The sequence below is a fragment of the Ixodes scapularis genome, unplaced genomic scaffold (assembly GCF_016920785.2).
Source record: "Ixodes scapularis isolate PalLabHiFi unplaced genomic scaffold, ASM1692078v2 PGA_scaffold9__187_contigs__length_104089568, whole genome shotgun sequence".
Classification (NCBI taxonomy): domain Eukaryota; kingdom Metazoa; phylum Arthropoda; class Arachnida; order Ixodida; family Ixodidae; genus Ixodes; species Ixodes scapularis.
Genome location: NW_024609884.1, coordinates 47,586,160 through 47,609,609, shown reverse-complemented (window position 1 = coordinate 47,609,609; position 23,450 = coordinate 47,586,160). Strand labels below are relative to the sequence as shown.

The following is a 23,450-nucleotide window of genomic DNA, read 5'->3' as shown; positions in this document are numbered from 1 at the left end:
TATATACAGGTTCCTAATATTTTTCCCCGAGGTGCAATTTCTGGTTTATGCAAAGCAACATTCTTGTTTTAATATTGGAGTCAACAAACGTCACCATCACATAACAAAGAGACTATACGTAAGCCTTCTGGCCACTAATAGAACCATATCATTTTAAACAAGAAAATCCCCGATAGTGAAAACATGCCGACACCCCATTGGGTTTTTTCGTAGTGTGCCATTATAAATCGAAAGCACGGAACATTAATTCTGCGGATTGTCACACGGCTTCACCACCAGCAACGCACGATATGCATGCACGATATGTGCTGAAGCGATAGCGCTTTCGCAATTTTGCTTGAATGCGTTATTATACCGGGCGTCTCGAGTAGCGGCAGGCTTTTTAAATCGACAGCAAAATTTGGTATCTTAACCTATCGCGCTACAATTTTCTGCAGCGTTGCCCACAGGTGATGCATTTTTTCTATGAAATTTGTAAAGAGCGAATTCACCCGAGGAAAAAGTAGAAAAAGGAAAAAGCTTAACTTCTATGAAAACGCAGCGAAGTCACCGGTTTTGAAACAATAGGGCTCCTTATTGATTGAAGACCGGTGCACTGATCGAAGTAGTTCTTAAGAGACTGGGTCGTCGAAGAAAGACACAATGCTTTTGGCGCTTGAAACGTGTACGTATTGATAAAATCAAAAATGCAGAAAACGGTTCGAGGATATACCTATACTTCGTTTCAGCTTCCGTCCGAGCGCAGCCAAAGCTACGTGCGGCCGGAGCCAATCACATGCCGGCAATAGGTCACGCGATCTCGCCCGCACTTTTGTATTAAAGCCCCTCGATGTGTTTGCGCTTGTCTTGCAAGTAGCGTCAAATGCGCGAGTGCACGAGGCCCATGTCTCGAGCGGTCCTTGGAAGCAAATGGCGGCGCAGCATTGAAATGAGCGGGCCTTGGAAGCGAATGGCGGCGAAGCACCCGCTCATGGCACGTGTCTCGCGCACTTCCACAACAATGGTTGGCGGTACTTGTAAAAAACGCTTTTATCAAGGGGCTTTATTTTGTATCACTCCGCTGCGCCGCAGGTCGGCCGCGCCGCCCGCGCTCGCCGAGTATTTCGTCTGCTACGGGTATATCAACGTTATCGTCTGCTACAGGTTTAAAAAGTGCCCTTTCACGTTCTGAAACTTAGTCACAGGGGATGTCAGTACGTAGGCTGGCCGCTGGCATCTGTGTCCGAGCTTTCCACCTGTTCGGCATAGTTTCGAGTTGTAAGTACACGTTGCAAGGTCCCCGATGACCCGGCCGTTGATGTTTCCTTGTATTGTTTGGATATACCAGGGCTCGAGGCGCAGTCCTTTCCACCAGCTTCTCGGCGTTCAATGTGATCGGCAGGTAAAGGGGTGCCCTGATTTCGCCGCGTATCTGAATTGCAGTGGCCCGGACGTTTTGCTTGTTTACAACGCATCGGTACGACGCGGCCGGAGTCTCCTGCCGAATTTGAAAGTAGACATTCATCACGACTTCTCGCGCCTGACGCCCAAAGGTGCCTTTGCGAAAGGACGTTTTGAAGCGACTTGGTGAGGAAAGCAGCGAAGCACAAGATTCGGCGATTACGGGAACGAAATCGCACAGAAAAACCGAGCGCTGCAGCTGTGTTGCCAGCGGATATACATGTTTTCACCAAACCACATGCATTTACATATATTAATAGAAACATAAACTTCAAAGATTTGATTCCTTTAGTTGCAAATCATTCTCAGCAGTACACATCTGGAACATTGTGCAGTTTTTACGCACAAAGCAGTTATTTTAAAAGAAATTACTTTTGTGAACTACTTTGTGGTGCGTAGGAATGCTCTTCTCGAAGTTGCGAACCGTCCCTCGGCCTTTGGCTGCGCTCGGACGGAAGCTGAAACGAAGTATAGATTATGTCTCAATTCAACGGATGAAGTGGAAAATTCGTTCCGCGAGGAGCAGGACTTCGTTTTACTAGGGTTCTTGAAGTGAACGCGAGTATAGACCTTTTTCACAAGGGTGCCGCCATCTTGAAATATCGGCACTTCCAGTATGGGTGAAAACATTGTTTTGCCGTCGCCACGCCAATAGAATGCATTTAGGAGATAAGCGTAACCGTCACCCATTCTCGTTTTGTCTCCCCTCTATTTTTTTTTTACTATTTGCAGGTTGAAGCGTTTTAATATTTTTTCGTCGCCCATACCGGATGGGCCTTCTTGGCAGCCGGGGGCGAGAGTAAGCGGAAAAGGTCTATAGGATAGTTTACACTTCGAGTTGTGGCTGTGAGTTTTCGCGTTGTTTATAGTGTATTCGAAACCGGGAACGTGGGGGAGGCGAGGGGGCTTCGGCTCGTGCGTTTGTTTCAAATGGTTCGATTTTTTTTATGCAAACGCACGCGCGATGCTACAGACGTTATTATCATCACCACCATCATCATCTCACTCTCCCGGCACCGATCGTGATATTTTTCAAACGTTTGCGCAGAAATTGGGAAGAAATAAGATTACATTTTAACACATTTTAATTTGACAGTACTTACATTAAACTGAACTGAGGGTTTCAAAATAATTCTTCACAAAGTCACGGCGTGGGAGCAGCAAAAAACAAACCTTTTGTTGCTGCATCTTAGGGCTTTATAAGCCGGGAGCTTATCCCGGCTTATTCATCTCCAAGATGCAGCAACAAAAGGGGTCCCTGCTCTGTCAAGATTGCAGTGGGAGAGGGGGAAATGGGAAGGGTGACGAGGAGGATTTTAATACCCTGCGGAAAACCTTTTTGTAGGTCGGGCTTTGAGCATGAACATGAGACATGAGCGATGAAATCGGTTGCCGCGCGGCAGCACACGGCAGTATCCATGGCAACCGGTTCTCGCTTCTCTACTTCACTGTGACGTATGCGCCTCGCGGCGCGGATCCGCTTTGATCTGGTCGGTCCAGACATCTGCGCACGGTGCACCTAGCGGTGTGCGGCGGAAAAGCAAACATGACGACCGTTTGTTTGGTCTGTTGGGTTTGTGTTCGGTGCTGTGTGCGGTTCGAACGCTCTCATCAGAATGTTCTAGTCGTCTGCGACGTTATTCGAAGTCCCATGCGTGACGCGGAAGGTGTTGTGAAATCACCATTTCCACAAGCAACAGGCGAATCTTCACAAACAACAACGACGGTGCCGAGAAGCGTGGGTTTGTGGTTTAAGTTCAAGATGGGAATCTGTTTGCCGGAATGTTACTGCCGCAGCCGACGAAGGAGTTAACACGAGGGTTTGTAGAAAGAATGCCGAGACTGTGCACTTTGTATCGGAGAGACCTTTGACATCGTCAGGTTGGTCGAGCCAGCCATTGGGTGCCGCCGGGAGATGAAGAAACGTGTTGATTGTTTCGGAATTTGTCTGCTGGGTTAGTATTTTGGACTGCGTTGGTAGGTCTTTACTCCAATGCATATTGTTCTTATGATGCTCGGACAGAACGCATTGTCACTGTTCATGTCAATGTCGCGGTCATAACACCTGATAATTATTTCATTCCGGGTGCGACTTCCTTGGCATAAAGTCAATAAAACCTCTGTGTGTACTTTCGAACGAAAGCGCCCAACTGTCTCGTGAAAACTGGTCGCGTCTCATACAAGCGATTCCCGCTAGCCTTGTGTATTCAATCTGTGCCTCTATGTCTAGATTCTCTAGAACTTTCTAGTGGCGTTCAGGGGTCCGTATATGTTCTGCTGTATGTTTTCTTGAGGACTGACACGCCGTGCGTCTCCAGTTGTCTTAGCGAAGTTGGACACTTTGCATTTGAATTTTTGAAGGAATGTCTATACAGTTAACGCAATTATTCATTAAAAGGATTTCGGTATTTTTTTTTCTAATTTCTATTTCAGCTTGATCGGGTAGAAAAGAAAAGCAAATACGGCGTTGTTAGTGTTGTGAACATACCTTTTTCGGTAATGTTTTCTTCGACATTATTACTTTAATGGTAATATATTGGTAGCACAAGAACGTATGCGCCGGTTTTACTAGTTTTATTTTTAATTTGAATACTTCTAATTTACGTTTTGGGCAAAATAGTGCGTTTTAAAGCGAAGTACTGCCAGTAGCTCTACGTTCGGTGCCAATTGTGACCCAGCAACTGTGTGCGTCGCGCGACCACTGGGCACGCAGTCAGGATTTTGTTTCGGAGGAGGGGGGGGGGGGGGGGGGGGGGGGGGGGGGCAGGGTGGCCCCAGCGAAATGGAAGATTTCGGGGGAAACCCGGGCCCCAAGCCCGCCCCCCCCCCCCCCCCCCCCCCCCCTTCCCCCCTGGATACGTGCCTGGCTGGATTTCGCTTCCCCGCTCTGTGAATGCAGCCATCGGATGGCCATCTTGGGACACGAAAAATCGACCTTTTGGTCGATTTTTCGTGTCCCGAGATGGCCGTCCGGTGGCCGCACTTGCGCTGCAGCGACCAAGCGGGGATGCGCGATCCAGCAAAAATTGTCAAAGAGATCAGTGAGCGCGACGGGCTTTTTCGTGTATCCACAAATATCGCCGCGTGTCGCCAGGTGGCGCGTCATGCAGTGCGCCGAGCGGCGCCCAGTTTCACTGCTCATGTTTCCCCCGCTTTAGCGCGGGCACGGCCACGCGCCTCGCGGCCTTGAAACCGTGTGGGCGAAAAAGGTCGGTTTTTCGAGCTCCTAGGGTGCCTCGATGTCAGCGCCGCCTTGCACGTTTATCGAGGCACCTTACGAGCTCCTGTCATGCTGCGCCATCTCATGGCGTTTGTCAGAAATGGGAGCGCATCTTTGACACATTTGCTACTTGGAGAGGCGGCGCCGTTCAGACACTTCTTTCTTCTTTCACCGTGGTCCAAATCATTAAGTTTTTGAGTACTCATTTATTGTGAAAACAAATGAGGAGTGGAATAGATCTAGAACGGCCGACCTTTTTCTCGGAATCAATAATTCAGCAAGTCTGAATAATTGCTACTTGATTTGTATGATGGTTGCATTTGTGCTAGTTCGTAGCTGTACAGTTCTTCTTTTCTCGCTCTTGTATCGTTAAAACAATAAAAACGCACTCCTGAGACAGCCCCAGCCCGCAACAAGGGACATCAGTATTAAAAATAAATAAATAAATAAATAAATAAATAAATAAATAAATAAATAATACATTTTTCCCGAGCGGAGTGGAGTGGCCGTTCAGCAGACGCTTCGTGGCCCCGCTGATAGCAGTGACCGGCGACCAATGCAGGCAGTCTCTATCGTGAGAAAGTACACGGCGGTGCGGCGAGATCAGGTGCGTGTTTGAGTTTTCTCGCCGTGCTTTTCAATGGGCGGTTTGCGAACAAAAAGTGTATGAAATAAGGACTAACGCGTATACCACTCTAAAAAAAGCCCATGTGTGTACTTTCTCGCACAACACTCGGAGAGCCAATCACCGCAACTTACGAAGGCAGCTCAGCGAATGACGATGCCGAAACATATGCTTAGACCATAAAACGCAGTCTGAGTTGTGACATTAAGCAGTGCCAAACGTCCCGCTCGCATTGCTTAATGTGACAGCTCGGACTGCGTTTTTTTGGTCTAAACATATGTTTCGTCATCGTCATTCGCTGAGCTGCGGTGATTAGATCTCCGAGCGTTGTGCGGGAAAGTAGACACACGGGCTTTTTTTAGAGTGCACGACTGATTCTCTCCAGCGCCTAAAATTGGGACAGGCCTTACACAAAAAATATATTTTCTTAACCATTCCTGCGGCCATTTTTTTTCTTTTCTGAAACAACATGGGTTTTATGTGTCAAACTTTTGAAAAATTGCCCAGAGCTGACAGCGTTCTAGATATATGTACATTTTGGTCAGCTGGTCCTCATGGACAGTAGTGTCGAGCGCAACGCTGATCTGCTCGTCTGCAGTAACGTTCTAGGGCACTTGGAGGCACGGGTAACGCCCTTAGCCACGACTATGTACACACGAACATTTGTCGGGACGGACGAATTTGACCTTATCGGCGAGTGGTCGAAGTGCGCACGTGCATCTCAGTTCATCCATAACGCATATATCCGGATCCTCTGACTACCCGGTTTTATCCGGTACTTTCCGGAGGTACACCGCAAGCGTCTCGATGAACAAGCGACGGTTTTGTCAAATTTTTGAAGATGAACCCGGAGAACAAGTTAGCATCGACATAATTTGACCTGGGTTTCCTCCCGTTCACTTCTTCCTCGGAGTATACGGGTGTTCTTCTGTGTTGCTTCTTCTAAGCTGAACTAAATAAATCTGCCGCAGCGAAGGCAACGATAGGAGGCATTACGTGACATCACTAAAAAGATGGAAATGGCAGAATTTTAAACTCTTCCGATTTATCTTGTCAACAAATAGGCATAATCTTTGAATTGGACCCATGTGTAAATGTAACATTTCCGGGAGTGCCTGGAATTGATTTTGTCTTTAACTGAGACCATTTAGTTTTTACGTTCCGAGGCCCGAAAGGAAGTGCAATTTCACTGAGCATACGTAACGGTTTGAGAGTCAATGCGCCTTAGATTGCCAAAAATAGCATATTGTGTGGATAAAGGATAGAAGACGAGCCGCACGTAGCTACAGTTCTAGCTTTTCCGATGTGGATTCAACCATGAGAACTACCCCAGTCACTCGGGTGGACATGATGCCCAGTCTGGCCCAGTGTCTCCCGACCAGGGGGACGCGCCGTCCGGCCCCGCGCTCCTCGCCAGTGTTAAACACTGTGTGGAGCAGGCCGCCGCCTGATTAAAAGGGTTCAGCCGTATGCATGCATCCATCCATTCACCGCGTAATGTGTGCGACGACGTGGCACGTGGCCCAAGCATGACCGCGAACGTGGTCCCTCCGCGAGTGCCGCGGGTTCGCGCTTCCGCACACGCGGTCAGCGTAGCACTTCCGCTGAACGCTCGCCTGCAAGCCGTCTGCACGGCCAAAGGATAACAATAGCAGCGAAGAGTCAGATGGGCGTGTCGGCGTGATCACAGAGCAGACTCTGTCTTCTGAGGAACTCTTCGTGAAGTCCCAGCTTGGTGAAGTTGTTCTTGATGGGGTGCGGCGACCCCTTCTGCGTCCGCCCGGACAGTTCGGTTGTCTGGCGTGACGTGCTACTGTTGTCCTTGCCGCGCAGAAGCCGATTGTTGGGCGTCGTGTGGCAAGACGAGGTGTAGCGGAGCACCCTTCCCGTGCACACGCCGCGTGTGGACAGCAGGATGGACAAGTCTCGCCGGTACTGCTTGGTCAGGATGGCGTACAGGAACGGGTTGGCACACGAGTTTAGCGGGTAGAAGAACACCAGCAGAATCTTGGATTTCGGGACATCGATGAGTGGGTATCCCGCCACTGCTGTGAGGCCGAAGAAGGCGATGGGCGCCCAGCAAGCGAAATCGGTGAACACGAGCATGGCCATGCGTTTGGCCACGGACGTGTCTTTGTTGCCCGAGTGGGAGCGTGGCCGCTGACCAGAAATGGCCAGGTACATCTTGGCGTAGCAGGCGCAGATGAGCAGGAAAGCGAGACCGTTGACAGAGAGCAGGCTGAGCAGGTACAGCTGATCCGGGATCTCTCTGTTCTCCATGGGCAAGCAGATGGACGTCTTGCTGTAACTGCTGACCCCGACGAGCGGCAGGGTGGCCGCTACGATGGCATATAGCCAGCCGCAGGCCATGACGCGCGCAGCGGTGGTCAGCCGCAGCCGCCGGTTCAGGTGGACCGCGTACGTGATGGCGTACCAGCGCTCCAGAGTGATGACGGTCAGCGTGTAGATGGACAGCTCAGACGCGAACACGGTCAGGAAGCCCGCGACCTTGCAGCCAGCACCTGCGACAAAGCAGAGAATTCATCAATGACTCCCTGCGTTGGTATGCCCGGCCATGCTTATGGCGGTGTGTTTCGCGGGAACCAAGTCGCAAAGTCGTGTGTTCGATTGTAATTATAAACATACATTTGAAGGGCTAAATCCAATATTGTAGAAACTGGCTGCCAGCACATAAGATCAGCATCAAGATGAATCAAACGTAAGTAACTGTGTTGTGTGGGTGTTTAGACAGCGTGAAGTATACTCAGCCGCAATGGGTGTCCGGCGTCCCCGCCTTGGATGAGACATTTAGTCAGTGAAGTATATACACTGCTGGCATTGTGGGGCTTTTAATGCGCATTATGCAGTAGTGATACACGACCGCACGCCGGTACAATGCAGATTGAAACGGGATTGAGCCCAGGATCCCTGAGTTCTGCAGCGCGAGCTTTCGTTCCTCGTGCTCGTACCGAGCTGCAGTGCGTTAAGACGCTACGTGCTCCGATCTCCCCGGTTCGAAAGGCGAAAAGCGACCGGCAGCCACGCGAGCTGACACAGCCGTGTGTGCCAGCCGCAGGGAGTAAGATGCCACAAGGGGTATACTTTTCTGCACAAGGCAACTCTAGGGAACGTGGCAGTCCATTTCAACCTCCCTTTTAACATCCTATAGCGCATCCCAGGTGTTTTTGCTCCTCCGACCTGAACGTCGCTGTGTCAGCTCACATTGACGCCCCCTGTACACATTTAAACCCGCGCACGCTGGGTTACCCGCGGAAGGTCCAGAATCAAGGGAGGGTCCTTATGTGAAATCTGCACCCTCACATATTGCCAAGTGTTGATAGACATATACTCAAACCGAACAATCGAACGTCTTCGTGCCAGTGCTTCTTTCCTGCTTTTCGAGGGTTTTCTGCGTGACTCGTTCCTCAAACCGACAATACTAGGCAGCACAGGGTGAGCCATTCGCCTGCAGGGTCCAACCACACCTTCGTTTCGAGTCCGATCGCATGGCGATGATCCCATTCCACTAAAAGTGCACCGTCACGGCGCTCGTCGCCTTTGTGCGTCTGCAGTCACCGAGTAAACCTATCACTGAATGCGCCGCGATCCTTTTCTTTCTGCGCGTGATTGATTGGATCAGCTGGCTAATGGACTGAGCATGTAAATTATTTTATTCAATGATGGGCTACGTTGCAATCGCAGTTTTAAAGGCAGTCATAATTAAGGTTGAAACAATTTATTGCATTTACAAAGGTGATATGATTTGTGATAATAATCGCTCATTTTTTGCTTGTCGCCCGATTCCGTAATTGGAAGCAGATAGGAAGAGAGAGAGAGATAGCGCCGCAAGTCCTACAAACGTGGATCCGTAGAAGGATGACGTGCTCGTGATGGGCACCTCGCCTTGACCTCAACAGCGCGTGCCATATGGAGAGACTTTGGCCACGTGCTGCAAGGTTCCCGGAGGAGCGCTGCATGAGAAGCGTGCGTGCTGAAGACAGATTCAGCGACTGTGATTTTTGAGAACTGCGGTTTTGTAATCGCTGCCAACTGTGCCGCTTCGTAGGTACGAAGCCGTGAAAGGTGTGCACCCGCCGGCGATATGAAGGTGAACGCCGAACCGTCGACCGATCCGTGCTATCAGCTATCAGCGCGAGAATTGCGGAAGGAGCCTTTCGGACGCCATCGGAAGACAATGTAAATTAGTAGTTTTTTTTTTTGTGATATGTGCTAAACCGCAAGGCTGTGGAACAAATCAAAAAGTGACTTATACTTTACGTTTCTTAAAAAGAACAGTTATTAGCGTTCGCTCATGAATAAAAAAAGCGGTTGAGTCACTGATAAACTATGCCGAACAACCTCAGCTCTAGTTCACGTGCAATGTACAAATCATTTGCCGGCAATGACGGGGGCACGGTGCCCACAAAAAGCGATGCCGAAATCGAGACCCACTTCCACGCTTTCTGCGGGGAGTAGCAGCAGAGCTGAGGACAGCGCTTGATCCAGGCGCTTAAAGGAGCTGTGCAACGATATTCAATTGGAATGTTTTTCTCTCTACACTAGCTTACTGGCACACCTCGGACTCAAGGATACTCACACGCAACACCATTGGCCAAGAAACTCCTTTGTTGTGGTGTAATTTCAAGGACAAAAGCGATCATTTTCATTCAATCTCTCCTTTGCAAAATTTGATGACGTAACTCGGGGATCGCAGTACACCCAAGTGACGATATTTGAATGCGGTTCACAGATTGGACCCGAGCATTGCGTGGGCACTCGACTTGGGCTCGTGACAATTGCTAGCTCGAGAAGCATTCGGGTTGTGACCCGTGTCCAATCGCTGCAACGACGACAACAGCCGAGCCATAACAATGTCTGGAACTCAGCGCGTGTCCTGCGCTTTGCCAACCCCTGCGCGTGGCTATGATCAACACTGGCGGCATATAATCGGCTCCAGATCACGTGGCCGCTTGTTCTGGCTGCGAGTTGAGGGGGTGAACGCCGCTCGTTTTTCTTAAATTTTTTTCTGGGACTTCTATTGCGTGGGGTGAAAAACGAACGCGTGTTTCATAGGTCATTAACGTTAGGGATCCGATTTAAGCGGTATTTGTGCACAGTACAAAAATTGTTGCATCGCTCCTTTAAACTCGGCAAAGTGCGCGATAAGAAAGCGAGCCGCCACGGCAGCCGCGTCATGGCGCTGATAGCACGAACCAGTCGACGGTCCGGCGTTCACCTTCATATCGCCGGCGAGTGTACAAAGAACTGCTGGGAAAAAAATCTTCACAAAATGCAAAGCAACGTTCATTCTAAGAAATACCTGCGCGTCTACTTACCCGCAAAACACTCAAAGAGCCAACCTCTGCGATCTAGGAAATCAGCTCAGCGAATGATGGGCCGGAACATTCGTTTCGGACTTAAAAATGAAGTCTGCGCTGTGGCATTACGCAATGCAAAACGTCATGCTTCCATTGCGTAATGCCACAGCGCAGACTTCATTTTGAGGTCGAAACAGATGTTCCACTTCATCATTCGCTGAGCTGATTTCATCGATCGCAGAGATTGGCTCTTCGAGTGTTTTGCGGGTAAGTAGACGCGCAGGCATTCCTTAGAGTGTAGAAACGGGCTAAGCGTCAACATTGCGGCAATGGCGCACTGCCATCGTTCCCATCGATTTTTGGAGTAATTTCTTGCTCTGCATTTGTATCGTCAAAGCTTTTTTTTTTTTTTGTGTGTGTGTCTACATCTCGCGAGAGTTTAATTGATTGCATTTTTTTTGGTGATGTTGCACTTTATACTTTTTGCTTGGTTGTTTTTTCTTTGTCGAAATTACTGAATATATTTTTTATTTATATTTTTTCGTCTTTCAGCTGCTTTGTCTGTTCCCCTTATTTTTTACACACACTCAGATGCATACACATATACACACTTATACGTATAACATATATTCCGAGAGAGGAAATAAATGAGGTCTTGTTCTCGAAATACAGATTTCACCACTGCTACCCAATTTTCCAGTCAGAGAAAGCGTACCTGAACAGTAACACACAAGAGGAAAAACAATTAAATAAGTTCGCGTAATGCTTTCGGAGATTTGTAATGTAATAGCACTAGTGCGGAAAATAATTTTAATTGGTGTCGGTAGCCTTTTTCCTTGCCCAAGTTCAGAGAGGGAACCGCTTATGCAGATACGCGGTGCCCTCTTTGAACTTGCGCAATTAAGTGTTCTATAAACCCCCGTCATACGGGCACGTTTAAGGTCTTCAGAACGAACTGCTTTAGAGAATCGGCGAACCATCTCGCGATTTGGTTTTATTTTTTTTGTTGAGCCTCCAATGTTAGTGGAAGTGCATGACGTGGGGTCATTTTCATTACTTTTCTGTTTTCAAACAATTAATTACATATAGTATTTCTTTTTGTTTGTTAACGGTTCTGTGTGCTTTGCCTCTGCTGCTGCTAAGGGGAAATAGAGACCTGTCAAGTAACTGTTCTGTTGCTTTTTTCTCCGTTTTCCCTCCAAGTGGAGAAAAAAAATTGATTTGATTGGGATTTCTTGATCTTGCTCCTATCGGCGTGCGCTAATTGGCTGATAAAAGGAACTGCATTTAGATAAAGGAAACTTCACTCAGATATCTGGAACAGACCTATTATAAGAATGACATTTAATTATTTTGCATTACTTAAAAAAACAGTTTTTTTTTCGGTTAAACAGAACTTATCGCAGCCTCAGTAAGGAAACTTTCGGGGTGCAACGAAGAACGCCAAGCATTTCTATACCCGACGAATTGGAGCGACCTGTTAAGTTACAGTGATAAAAGGAAAGGAACATAAAAGGACAATGATGGTGGCCCGTCTCCATGTCGATTTCCTTTTATCCCTGTTTCTCATTAAAGGGATGCTGAACCGAAATCTGGATTCCCCAAAACACGCGGCAAAAGCGTGCAACGGGATGCTACAAACACCAAAACATCACTCATACAGCGATATCTCGAACGAATGACCGTATTTTTTTAAAAAAAGAGGCGCATTTGGCAGGAATGTTGACGTCATGTTTCTCCGAGAAGGAGAGGGAACGGCCTCGCGTCTTCTCCGCCTCGCGGCCTTGAGGGAGCGAAGCGAAACGAGGAGGAAACTAGGTATCTTGACGTCACGCGCCTCGTCGGCCTGATTCAATCTCGACTTCTTTTTCCAAAAACACGGCCCTCCATTTGAAATATCGCCTTACGAATGTTGTTCTAGGGATTGTAGCGTCCCGCCTACATCTTCAGCTTAGTTTTTTTGAAATCCAAATTTCGGTTCACCATCTCTTTAAGCGCTTTATTTTAAATGGGCCGTACGACGCTATCGGGTAGCAGTGTTCCTCACTCTACACAAGCTTACTGAGACAATAGTGACCCCCAAGCATACTCGGACACGTGCGCCGCGGACCGAGAAGCAATTCTTTGTCATCGCGTAATTGCAACATCGGAAAACTTGATGGCGAAGTTGGGGGGAATCGCATTGTTGGTGTTGTCAATCGAGAGATACTCAGGGCTCCGCCATCAAGCTCTGCGATCCCCGAGGTGACGATATTTCACTGCGGCTCGTACAGTTAGACGCGAGCACTGCGTGAGCATCAATTGATCCGGGCTCGTCGGACAATCAACGCATCGACGTGCATTTGAGTTCTCGTGCCCAATCGCTGCGACGACGGGAATGGCCGAGCCTCGACAACGTGCGGAACTCGGCGCGTGATTGGTTTAGCTGAGTTGTACACGTTACTAATATATATATATATATATATATATATATATATATATATATATATATTTTTTTTTTAGTATCGTGTACAAGAAAAATGAGTCGTTTACAATATATATATATATATATATATATATATATATATATATATATATATATATATATATATATATATATATATATATATATATATATATATATATATATATATTGTAAACGATTCATTTTTTGCGGGCTCCATAGCCCGCAAATAATCAATAAATACAACAGTAGCTCCACCCTGTTCTATTTATTGATTATTTAAATTTTATTATAGGCGGCAAGCTACATTGGAGGAGTTCAAAAGAGAAAGCAACACTTCTAAACAGACCATGCAGGCGTCGTAAATTTTTAATGTGTAGAAATCGGCAGACGTCGTATTGATTCGGGGCCTTCATTGGCCTATATGAACGTCCCGCGCTTTCGGAACCAGCAGATGACCACGACCTTTCGCGCTCGTTGTGTTAGATAGGACGGCCCGTGACAGTAACGCGAGCAGCGCGCCCTGTGTCACGAGGAGTGAAATGGTACGAATGTGTCGTTGACGCGGCGAACATCTCTCTCCGCGGAGATCCGATAGCACCGAAGGGTTATCTCTTTTGGAAACAGCAAAGCCCGGAGTCTGACATTAAAAATGAGCGGGGATGATAAATTTTTTTTCTGCTCATTACCATTCATAGCGAATTCCTGATAATCGGAAATTAGCTGTTGACCAAAGCAGTTAGTTGCCACTGAGTTTGGTTCTGTATTTTGGCAGATTTTAATAACAGTGGCCAAAAAAAGGATTGACTTTTTGGTCAAAAACACAAGTTTAAAATACAGAAGCCGTCGCATAATTTATAAATATATATTTTTCAATCAATAAATGTAACAGAGATTTCGCTGTGGAGACTTCAAATTGAACATTTCCAGATAAAAAGCTTGTATCAAGCCAGCATAGTTAGTTACTGAAGTTTTTAATTTTTCCATTCTTTAAATACATAAGTTTTAGAACATAACGTTTACTGGATCAAAAATAAAAAAATAAAAACGAAAATTTCCCGTGTTCCAAGTAACAATATTGCTGGTAATGAAGCATTATTTCAGTAAAAAAAAGCTTCTGAATTCCTTTCTTTCTCGCAACCTGTTTGGTTCGAAAAAAAAACAAAAAACACTCCAATTGTCTTTTCATCCGGGCAAAGTCATGTCCCCATACTTGCGCATTCGACCACCATCGCTAGCATCATATACAAGCAGGGTTTCGGCTTTATGTAACACGTCGTTTACTCATCAGGGGCAATAGAGATTTTCTCCTTTCTGATTGAGCTGTGCCTATAAAAAAACACACAAAACAACAACAACAACAACATAAGGTCACACCCCAGAAAGCAATCTAAAACAGCAAAAAACTTTCGACAACCTATAAAGTTGATCTCTTTTATTCATAGAATTTCAATGGTATACAATCGATATTTTTTAATCGTTTACTGTTAATGGTTTCAAAAGGGGATTTCTACCGTTTTCTGATTGGTTTGAAATTGTTCCTCGATAATTATGCGGAAGTCCCTAATTACAGTTGCGTTTTTCTCAGAGCTACACGACGTTTCCTGGTTAGACACAGGACGTTCTTCGTCACATAATAAAACACTATCGAGAGCTTTACGATTGTTGGCTCTTGATAGTTTCTCGAAAATCGACTATAAACAATTTCAGGTTTTTCGGCTATTGGTAGTATATGCTATCGAGTTTCATGATAGTCGACCATTTATACTATACTATCGATAGTTTTACGATAGTCAACTATCGATAGTATACAATCTATAGTTTTACAATTGTTAACTATCGATTATATACTATCGATAGTATTATCGAAAGTTTTACGATAGTCGACTATCGATAGCACTATCGATAGTTTGTTTTACAGTCGATAGGCAAATTTGACTTTTACTATCGATAGTTTTACACCACTAGTCATGCACGGCCGGCGGAAGCAGGAGGCAGAGAAGCGTCATTCCGTAAGGGCGCTTGGGGAACTGCTGTCTGCCGACCTCCGCCGTGCCACAAGGATGGCACCCGCCAGGCACTCTCGTTTCTCTTGTGTTTGCGCAACTGCAGCACCCCATGTCGTCTCTTCGTCTGCCACGCACTGGCTCGTTCGCGCTAATCTCGTCTAGTGCCAGGCGACTTATTAGGGTGTCAGGAGACTACCCAATCAATATTTTGCTGCAGAGTAACGTATATCTTTAGAGAGGCACGGAAGCGAAATTTTAGGTTATTTGTGTAGACGTGGTGTCCTTTATGAGAGCAGCTCACAAGCACCAGTCATTCGTCCATAAACGCAAGAAAAGCAATTTTAAACGAATATAACGATTTCCCAATACCACCTGGTAGTTGGGGGGCCGAGCTTCGTTGGAATGTCTCCCGTGACGGTTCCATGGGGAGCAGCGCCACGGCGCGGCGTGTCCGGTGGAGGCGCGCGGGAACGAGCGGCGCTTGGCACACCTCTCAGTTCTAGTACACCATAGCTCGGGCGCTCCCACTTGGCGGGATTGTAACGCGTTGACGATAAAGCTCTTGCCAACTAGTGACGACGATCGTAATTACGGTACCCTTGGCAGTGTATGGGCTCCTTATGTTGCGAGCGTGACTTTATGGGCAAATATCCCGAGACGCATCGCGCCGCCTCGATGGCTAATTATAAAGCGCTCGCCAGAATTCATGGGTTGGAACGAAAAATATAGCCATCCGCTGAACGTACAAGCGTGTGATTATCCTTTACTTATATCATGGGTCATATTTCACTCGTTTCGAAGTGTTCCGGGGATATTCCAGGTTTTCATTTTGTGCCCTTAAATATATATAAAAAAAAGACCAAACTGCTTGAAACCGAAATTGAAACACGAGCACGGAAGCTCATGGCCGGAGGTCACGTGGCTACACCTGACCGCGCTGTTTTTTCTCCGCTTCTCCGGCGTGTGAAGCAGACGACGACAGCGAGGATGTTGCGTGAACTGTTTGTCGTGCATGCGATGGTTTCGCACTTATATCCCCCTTCTCCTAAATGTTCTGAGCTTGACGATCGATTAGCCGGTACCACGAACGATAGTTTCGAAGTAGCGGCCCCACGTCCGTCGCAATGTTGGTCCGTCGTGCGCCGCCATCGTGTCGTCTAGCCCGCGGTACGTCGCCATATTCGCAATGACGTGCACATGCATACTTCCTATGATCTGTAAAACATTTTTGTTTCGGTCAACGTATTTGCAGCTTTTTTGGAGGCCACAAAAATGAGGTTCGTATTCCTTTCCGTGTGCCTTAGATGATCCACGACTTTGAATGTATTTTGTACACATAGGTTGAACGCCACGTGACCACGGAGAAAAAAAGAGTGAGCGAACTTTCGACAGGCTGTTTTCGGGTGGAAAGAAAACGAATTTCGAGCCGCAAATTGTTATGAGTAGTTGGGCGAGTATAAATCTCGGCGAGTATAAATATCCTGTCAGTGTCCCTTTAAGACCATTCGAGACAGCGTTGGTGCAGTCGAACAACGTGGTGCTTAGAACGGAAACCAAGCGAAGGACAGGAAAAAGCAATAGATCTTCAGCAAAGCGTGCAGTTCCGTCCGCGGCGCCGAAAAGTATGCCGGGAACTCAAGGTACAACCGGTTGTAGCGGACGACATAGTCGACCCTGGAGGCGACGGCGAGCGGGCTAGGGCAGGCGAGCAACTGCGTTACCCTCTAGCTTTCTTGAGGACTTAGCGCGCGGCCTTTTGGGATTTCTGCAAAAGGTCTGTTGACCTCGCGTAAGATTTGGACACCGGGGCCACTTCCCCTGCTCTTCCTGTAACCTGACGCGGCCCGCCGTCCCCTTGTTTGATCACTGGACCGTACCGTGTTGCCAGAGGATGGCGTGGTTGAAGTACTGGCCGCTGGTGTGCAGGTCCTCGGCCGCTATGAGCAGCAAGTAAGCGCCCATGCAGAGATCGGCGAACGCCAGGTTGCACATGAGGAATTTGGAGACGCTCATGCGGCCGCTAAGAAGCACCAGGATGACCGCCAGGTTTCCGGTCACAGCCGCCACGACCACGAACCAGACGGCTACGCGCAGGATCTCCGTGCCCATGACGTCTTCGCAGGGATTGAAGGCGTCCGGCGCAGGGAAGCACTGCACTTGCCGACTCGCCAACTTCCCGCAGGTGACCTGTGTTTCAGGTAGGGCTGTGAAGTTAACCTATTAACCATACCGATTAAGCAATTACCGCGCGAAGCGTCAACTAACTCGTTAACCGACAGTGGCGTCAAAGTGTTCGGGAGATTGGTGTGTGTGTGTGTGTGGGGGGGGGGGGGGGGGGATTTCTGGGATTTCAGGGATTTCTGGGATTTCACGACAAGTGAGCCTCGCCACGACATATCGGAGTGGTCGCTTTTGTGAACACAGACGTTGGTTAACAAGTAGCACACCGAATTTTAACCAACCTTACGATATGCACTTTAGCGAAAATTCTGCTTTAACGCAAAATGTGTTTATGGGCCGTATTTCATGTGAAAAGCGTTACACATGAGTGTCATGAAAAGCCATTGCACAGGCAACATAAAGCATACGCAGTCTATAGGAGCCAATGCATAGACATACAAAGCTTAAAGAATATTTAGCCATGAATATATATCTAATCATAATGAGCGAGCTTTACAAAACGGAGTAGCAGGAATCGAACCATGGACCTTGCGATTCGCAAACAGACGCCACTGCTCGGCGACACCAGGAGAAGGCGAGCGGGTATGCGAGCTGCGGGACTAAATTTGCAAAGGTCGACTGTGGGCGTATGTGAATGGCTTCCGAATGACGAAGCATAGCTCCCCACGTCGTCGTCTCACGACGTCAGGAGTCGTAAGTAAATTTAAACTTGACTCGATCATTTCGATAAACCGGAAATGCACGAGTGTGTCACACATCTGAAACCGCCCAAAAAGACTCCCTGACCAATCATAACAAATCATAACGCTCGTATTATGCATTCACGATACGCTCTGTGCTCTCCGCATTTTATCAGAATGATAAAAACTAGTTTAATATTTTTTTAATCTTTTTTTATTTTCACTATTGAACTCAAATTTGAAGTTCGAGCATTCACAAGGTTTGTTTGCTCAAATTAATTTTCTCCATTGCACCGGAGCACGAGTTTCTCAGTACGTGCTGAATGGACTACAGCATGTTTGCTAACGCTTTGAACCCACCTTAGATGGTTCGCAAAAATCGGCTTCTCAACTTATCGCGCTGCGACTACAAAAAACAATTGTTCTTTTTTTTATTAATCGAGACAGCTTTCTGGTGTAGAAGTGGAAAAATCGGGTAAATTATCTCCCCATCAAGATATAGACCAGTATCTGCTCAGTTCCATGGTCGCCGCCATGCTTATTTCTGCTGACGCCATGACACAGTAGGGGGTAATAATTGAAAACGATCGTGTTGGTGAATTAAATACGATTGCACAAAAACTAAGAAACTATATATTAAAAAAAAAAATCATAGAGGATGGGGCGGTTCTCTTACCGTCCCCGTCCTTTATGTTTTTATCATTTCATGTATTCGTGCAGTAGGTACAGTAGAGTGGCTGCGATTTTCGCTAGACTCCGTTTTTTTAGAAACCTTTGCACATATTGTAGTGCATGCAAGAACGTCAGAAATGCATTATCATGGAACTCCAAGAACAACTACAATGCAAAGTGTGCCGTAAAAAACAAACACCTCGTTTTATGCGCAGCCCCTCTTTTTACACGAGCTTGCGTTTAAGATTATTTCCAATTTTCATCGCTGGGGAGGGGAGTGGGTGGGGGGGGGGGGGGGGGGGGAGAGGGGGAGACAGGATTTCGGACACTAGTCCGAAATCCCTTCCCCCCTTCCCCCCCACCCTCTCCAAATGCAAGACCGAAATAAAGTGCCGCATATGTCAACGAAAAACAAACAAACAAACAAACAAACAAACAAACAAACAAACAAAAACAAAAATACCAAACACTAGCCGCTGACTCTGGAAAACAAAAAGCAAAACTTTTTTTTGTACTCTCCGTTTTACGTTAATTCCAACAGCAGTCGACGATGCAATCCAATGGAGCCAATCAACTGTCTTCAAAAGTGCATCATCACGGCGCTCGTCGTGTTTTGTGCGTTTGCAATTACCGGCTAAACCAATCACGCAGAGAAAGAAAAAAAAAAAGGCAGGATCACGCCGCATATTAACCGGCAGTGATTGGTTCGGCAGTTGATACCAAACGCACAAAGCCGACGAGCCTCGTGACTATACACTCTTCTTTGGCGCTGCTTGATTGGCTCCGTCGTAACGCAGACCCAGCCGCGGTCAGGTGTAACCAACTCAACTCACCGACGTCACGCCACTGCGGTGGCGCTGTCTGTCGGTAGTGCGCATGCGCAGACGCTTCAACTCCCCCCGAATTTAGTTTCTATGCACGCGCAGAGCTTACATGTGGCGTGGCCAAAGCGCGTTTGTTTGTAAATACTGTGTTGGTGTATATTTGCAAAATAACTCCCCCCCTCCCCCCGCCTTGTTTTTTTCCCTACAAGGAATTTGGGGTCATCGCGAATTCCCCAGCCTATTGAGCGTGTTCAGTCGATTCCCTTGAAAGTGTCGACAGGAGAACCAACCACTGCTCTTTCTGCGAAATGACCTTCGTGACTGACAAGGAATCGATAAAGCTGCACGAATTCACTGTTCAACTACTGCTCGTATCAGATTTTTTGGGTCAACGTTATCTGCACATCGTCCTTCGTGAGAGATATTTCTTTTGGTTGCAGCAGGTTGTAGTGATTGATTTTTTACACGTGCTGCCACAAGCGCGGTCCATTTGACCTTTTTTTCTTAAAGCCGCGTAGTTTCTCTTGCGTTGCAGTTTGTGCGTGACTTGTAATATGCTATGGGGCATGACTCGGCGAACCCTTCTACCGAAGAGTTTTCTACTCCGCAATATCAGTTGTAACACCGCCGGCCGGACGGACTAAGCTCCAGTTTCCACGGGATAAATAAATGCACCTAAATTACTCGCAGGTCATTTACAGAAAGCCCGAAGATGAGTTGTATATCATCCTTGGGCTTATGTCTGAACAGAGGCTAACAGCAGCCTTCGTCATGCTTAAAGGGGTACTCCACCGTTTTTTTCATTGTCTCCGATTTGCTTGAAATTTTGCTAAACTAACCAACAAACATTGCTAAAATAGTATCCCAAATATTAGGTCAAAATATTGTTTTTTCGCGAAGTTATTGAATTTACAGTTTTGGTCTTCACCATGATTTTCAAACTGAAAGTCTCTACTGGCAACAACAACAAAGTGACGTCAGTGGAAGGCAGGGGTTAACTTTTTGGACTACAGAAGTTGTTCCCAACGGATTTGAATCAGTTTCTTGGTGTCAAATGAGTGCTTTGGAAGCTCGCTCCCGTATCCGCGCTCCAGCACGGAACAAATGATTGGCATATTCTATTTTTAGACTACTTGCTCGACTGGCAAGCCTGTCTGCCACTGACGTCACGGCACTGAAAAGTGCGCGAATATTTGAATATCGGTTTTTGCACCATTTTCATTTGCCGATTTCACAATACCTATTATGAATTTCGCGATGCTAAATAGCATACCGGAAAGGCTAAAGGCCGGGGAGTCAGAAAATATAGTTAGTTGAGGTAGCTCAAAGAATCGGTGGAGTACCCCTTTAAAAGAAAAGAAAAAAAAAAGTTTTGTTTTAATGCGGTTTTTTTTCCCCTTTTTACTAAAAGAAAGGCGGAGTACCCATTGCTCTTCCTGAGGGTGCACTTCCGGATGAAAAGTGCCCTCCATGCCTCGGGAGTCGAAGATGCTCCGATTCGAGACGTTGGTCGGTCTGGTCTTAGGAGAGCCTGCGGACGAACCAGAAAGACAGACAATAAAACGAACAAATGAACGGGTCTGATGAAAACAGTGATGCGAAAACACTTCGAGGAGGCACCTTTACAACATCCTTGGTCTGCTTACTAACTAGACCCATATTTCGCGGTGTCCTCGAAATCAGAATTGAGAACTTTGTTAGGCAAACTTTCTTTAAATATTGCAGCGATATGATTGTGATATGGTATTGATGAAAACAAATAACCAAATATGCATCCGGAATTCCGGAAGTACCTTCCACTGTATACTCTGTTTCGCCACAAGATGTACTGCATGGAAGGCTACAAAGACCAGCTCTTTGTCGAAGGACACACCTCGGTTCCACGAACTCTCGCGCAGCAGGAGCAACTGCCAAAGCTACAAGCTCGGGCTTGTACGATATATACAACTAGAGACGGTTTTAGCCCTCTGCCTTTCTTTTTTCTTTTTTTTTGCATTTAATTTCCTGGTCTTGTTTTGTAAATATCCACATCCCTTCAAGCATACCTTGATTTGGTACTGAATAATAGGCTTAATTTGAGCTAGTTGGTAGATGTCAATACAAGGAAGTCAACTTGAACATTAGACAATTTCCGATCGAAAATACCGTCAGAAAGATTTGATGGTCCATCAAACTTTCCTGATGGCCCATCAGGCCTTTTTGATGGCCAATCACACCTTCTTGACGGCTTATCACACTTCCTTGACGGCCAGAATACCTTCTTGATGGCTCAACAGACCTTTTCGATGGCCCATCAGACTTTTTTGATGGTCCTACAGGCTTTCTTGACGGTGTTTGATGGTGGACGTTTTCTGGTGGCGGCTGACGGACCATCGAAAAGTTTTGATATTGCCCGAGTGAGACCACCAGGATATCTCGATAAACATCTCGATAGACAATCCGAACGTCGAAAAAGGCTGATGGTGCTTCTCATGACATCTTTCGGTGGTAGGAAGAACCGAACCATCTTCGGGACGTCCCAGCAGTAACGGGGGGGGGGGGGGGGGGGGGGGAGAGAGAGAAGTATGTTACGTTGTCACACATGCGTGAATTACATCCGGTGTGGAAAGCTGACAGCGGTATGGCTCGATAACGGGGTGTCCTATCAGTAAATAATCAAACTCAAAAATTGTCCTGGGGTACTCAAAATGTCCAGAAGATATATATACCTATAGACTCGGGTATGTTTTTGCAACCTTAGCTTTGTTTTAAATGGTGTTATAGTCTGTTGGTCAAACGATTTGTTAATCCGCTTTGTATGTCCAGTAGATAATGTTTACGACCCAAGCAACAAAAAATGTAAAAAAAAAAATGACGCACTCTGCTTGATCGGAAATTTATTTACTATATATGGGAGAGAAGAAACGTTTACAAAGCTGCGAATGCGGTAAGACGAGGCCTACCGAATTTTCGACCCGACGAGGCTTAGTGTATTGCACACTGTCGCATGACGCCGTCATGCTTAGCATGGTTGCATGGTCGATGGGGACAAAGTGTAGATTGCCATGCAACAGACACCACTAAAATTGCACGTTGTGGAGACTTGAAAGTAGCGAGTGAATTCAGCGCATTTTCTTTTCAGTTTTGTTTTTGCAGTTTCATAATTCAGCCTTCAATAATTTCTAAAAAGGAATATTAACATGCCATAACCAAAATACATGCCTTGCACGTGACGTCACACGGCACCGTACCAGCCGCCATTGATCCCTGTTATGCTCCTGTGCCCGTAGCAATTCTGCAGCATACTTTTCGCACCATTGAATTAGTCCTTCTCGGCAAAGCTTGCCGAGAAGAACCGGAAATAACAAATTCACTGGTGCGAAATGTATTCTGCTGGAGGTACGGGCACTGGAGCGTGGTACGCAGCAATGGCGGCTGATGTGACGTCAATGCAAGCTATGTATAAAAACTTTGCTTTGAGTTTTCAACGCTCATTTGGAAGGTATCCTAACGTTTCGGATGTTCATTTTTGATAATGATGAGCTTAAAACAAAGTTCATTTTTGTCTGTAATTCAATCTTTGCATTCTGCCGGTACGTATGTGTTGATAAAAATTCATACAGACCATTATACCAACAGACCATGGAACCATTAGGCCGTGAGACGTACCAAAATATGACAGATCATCAGACAATGAAATCATCGCGCCATCAAACCAAAACACCATTAAACCATCATGCCCTCAAACCACCACATCGTCAATGTCCCAAAATACGACAGATCATCAGCCTGGTTGTCCATCAGAAATTTTCTGATGATCCTTTTCGATAGGGTAAACACAGAAAGTGGAAAGGAACATACACACCGCTGACAATCAAATGCGACTTTAATACTTCTTCATCTTTATTCATATCCGTTAACTCTCTTTTTCATACTTTTCCATTTCATTGCATAGATATACAGGGTGATATATTTTAAAGGAAACATAAGCGAAAGCTCGCGCTGCAAATCCCAGGGATCCTGGGTTTAATCCCCATTCCTGCCCGTTTGGATCTGGAT

The 23,450-nt window shown here is 46.6% G+C and overlaps 1 protein-coding gene across 1 annotated transcript in view; it reads right to left on the bottom strand.

Annotated features, from left to right (window-relative positions):
- Nucleotides 1-6,355: 6,355 nt before the first annotated feature.
- LOC8026881 (follicle-stimulating hormone receptor-like) overlaps nucleotides 6,356-23,450 on the bottom strand; it is a 39,832-nt gene continuing 22,737 nt past the window's right edge. The window contains exons 5-7 of the mRNA XM_040222064.3: nucleotides 20,837-20,943; nucleotides 16,933-17,242; nucleotides 6,356-7,807 (exon numbers count right to left, since the gene is read on the bottom strand). Coding sequence (XP_040077998.2) covers nucleotides 6,948-7,807; nucleotides 16,933-17,242; nucleotides 20,837-20,943 — 1,277 coding nt within the window. The 3' untranslated portion in view covers nucleotides 6,356-6,947. The remainder of the gene's footprint in view (nucleotides 7,808-16,932; nucleotides 17,243-20,836; nucleotides 20,944-23,450) is intronic.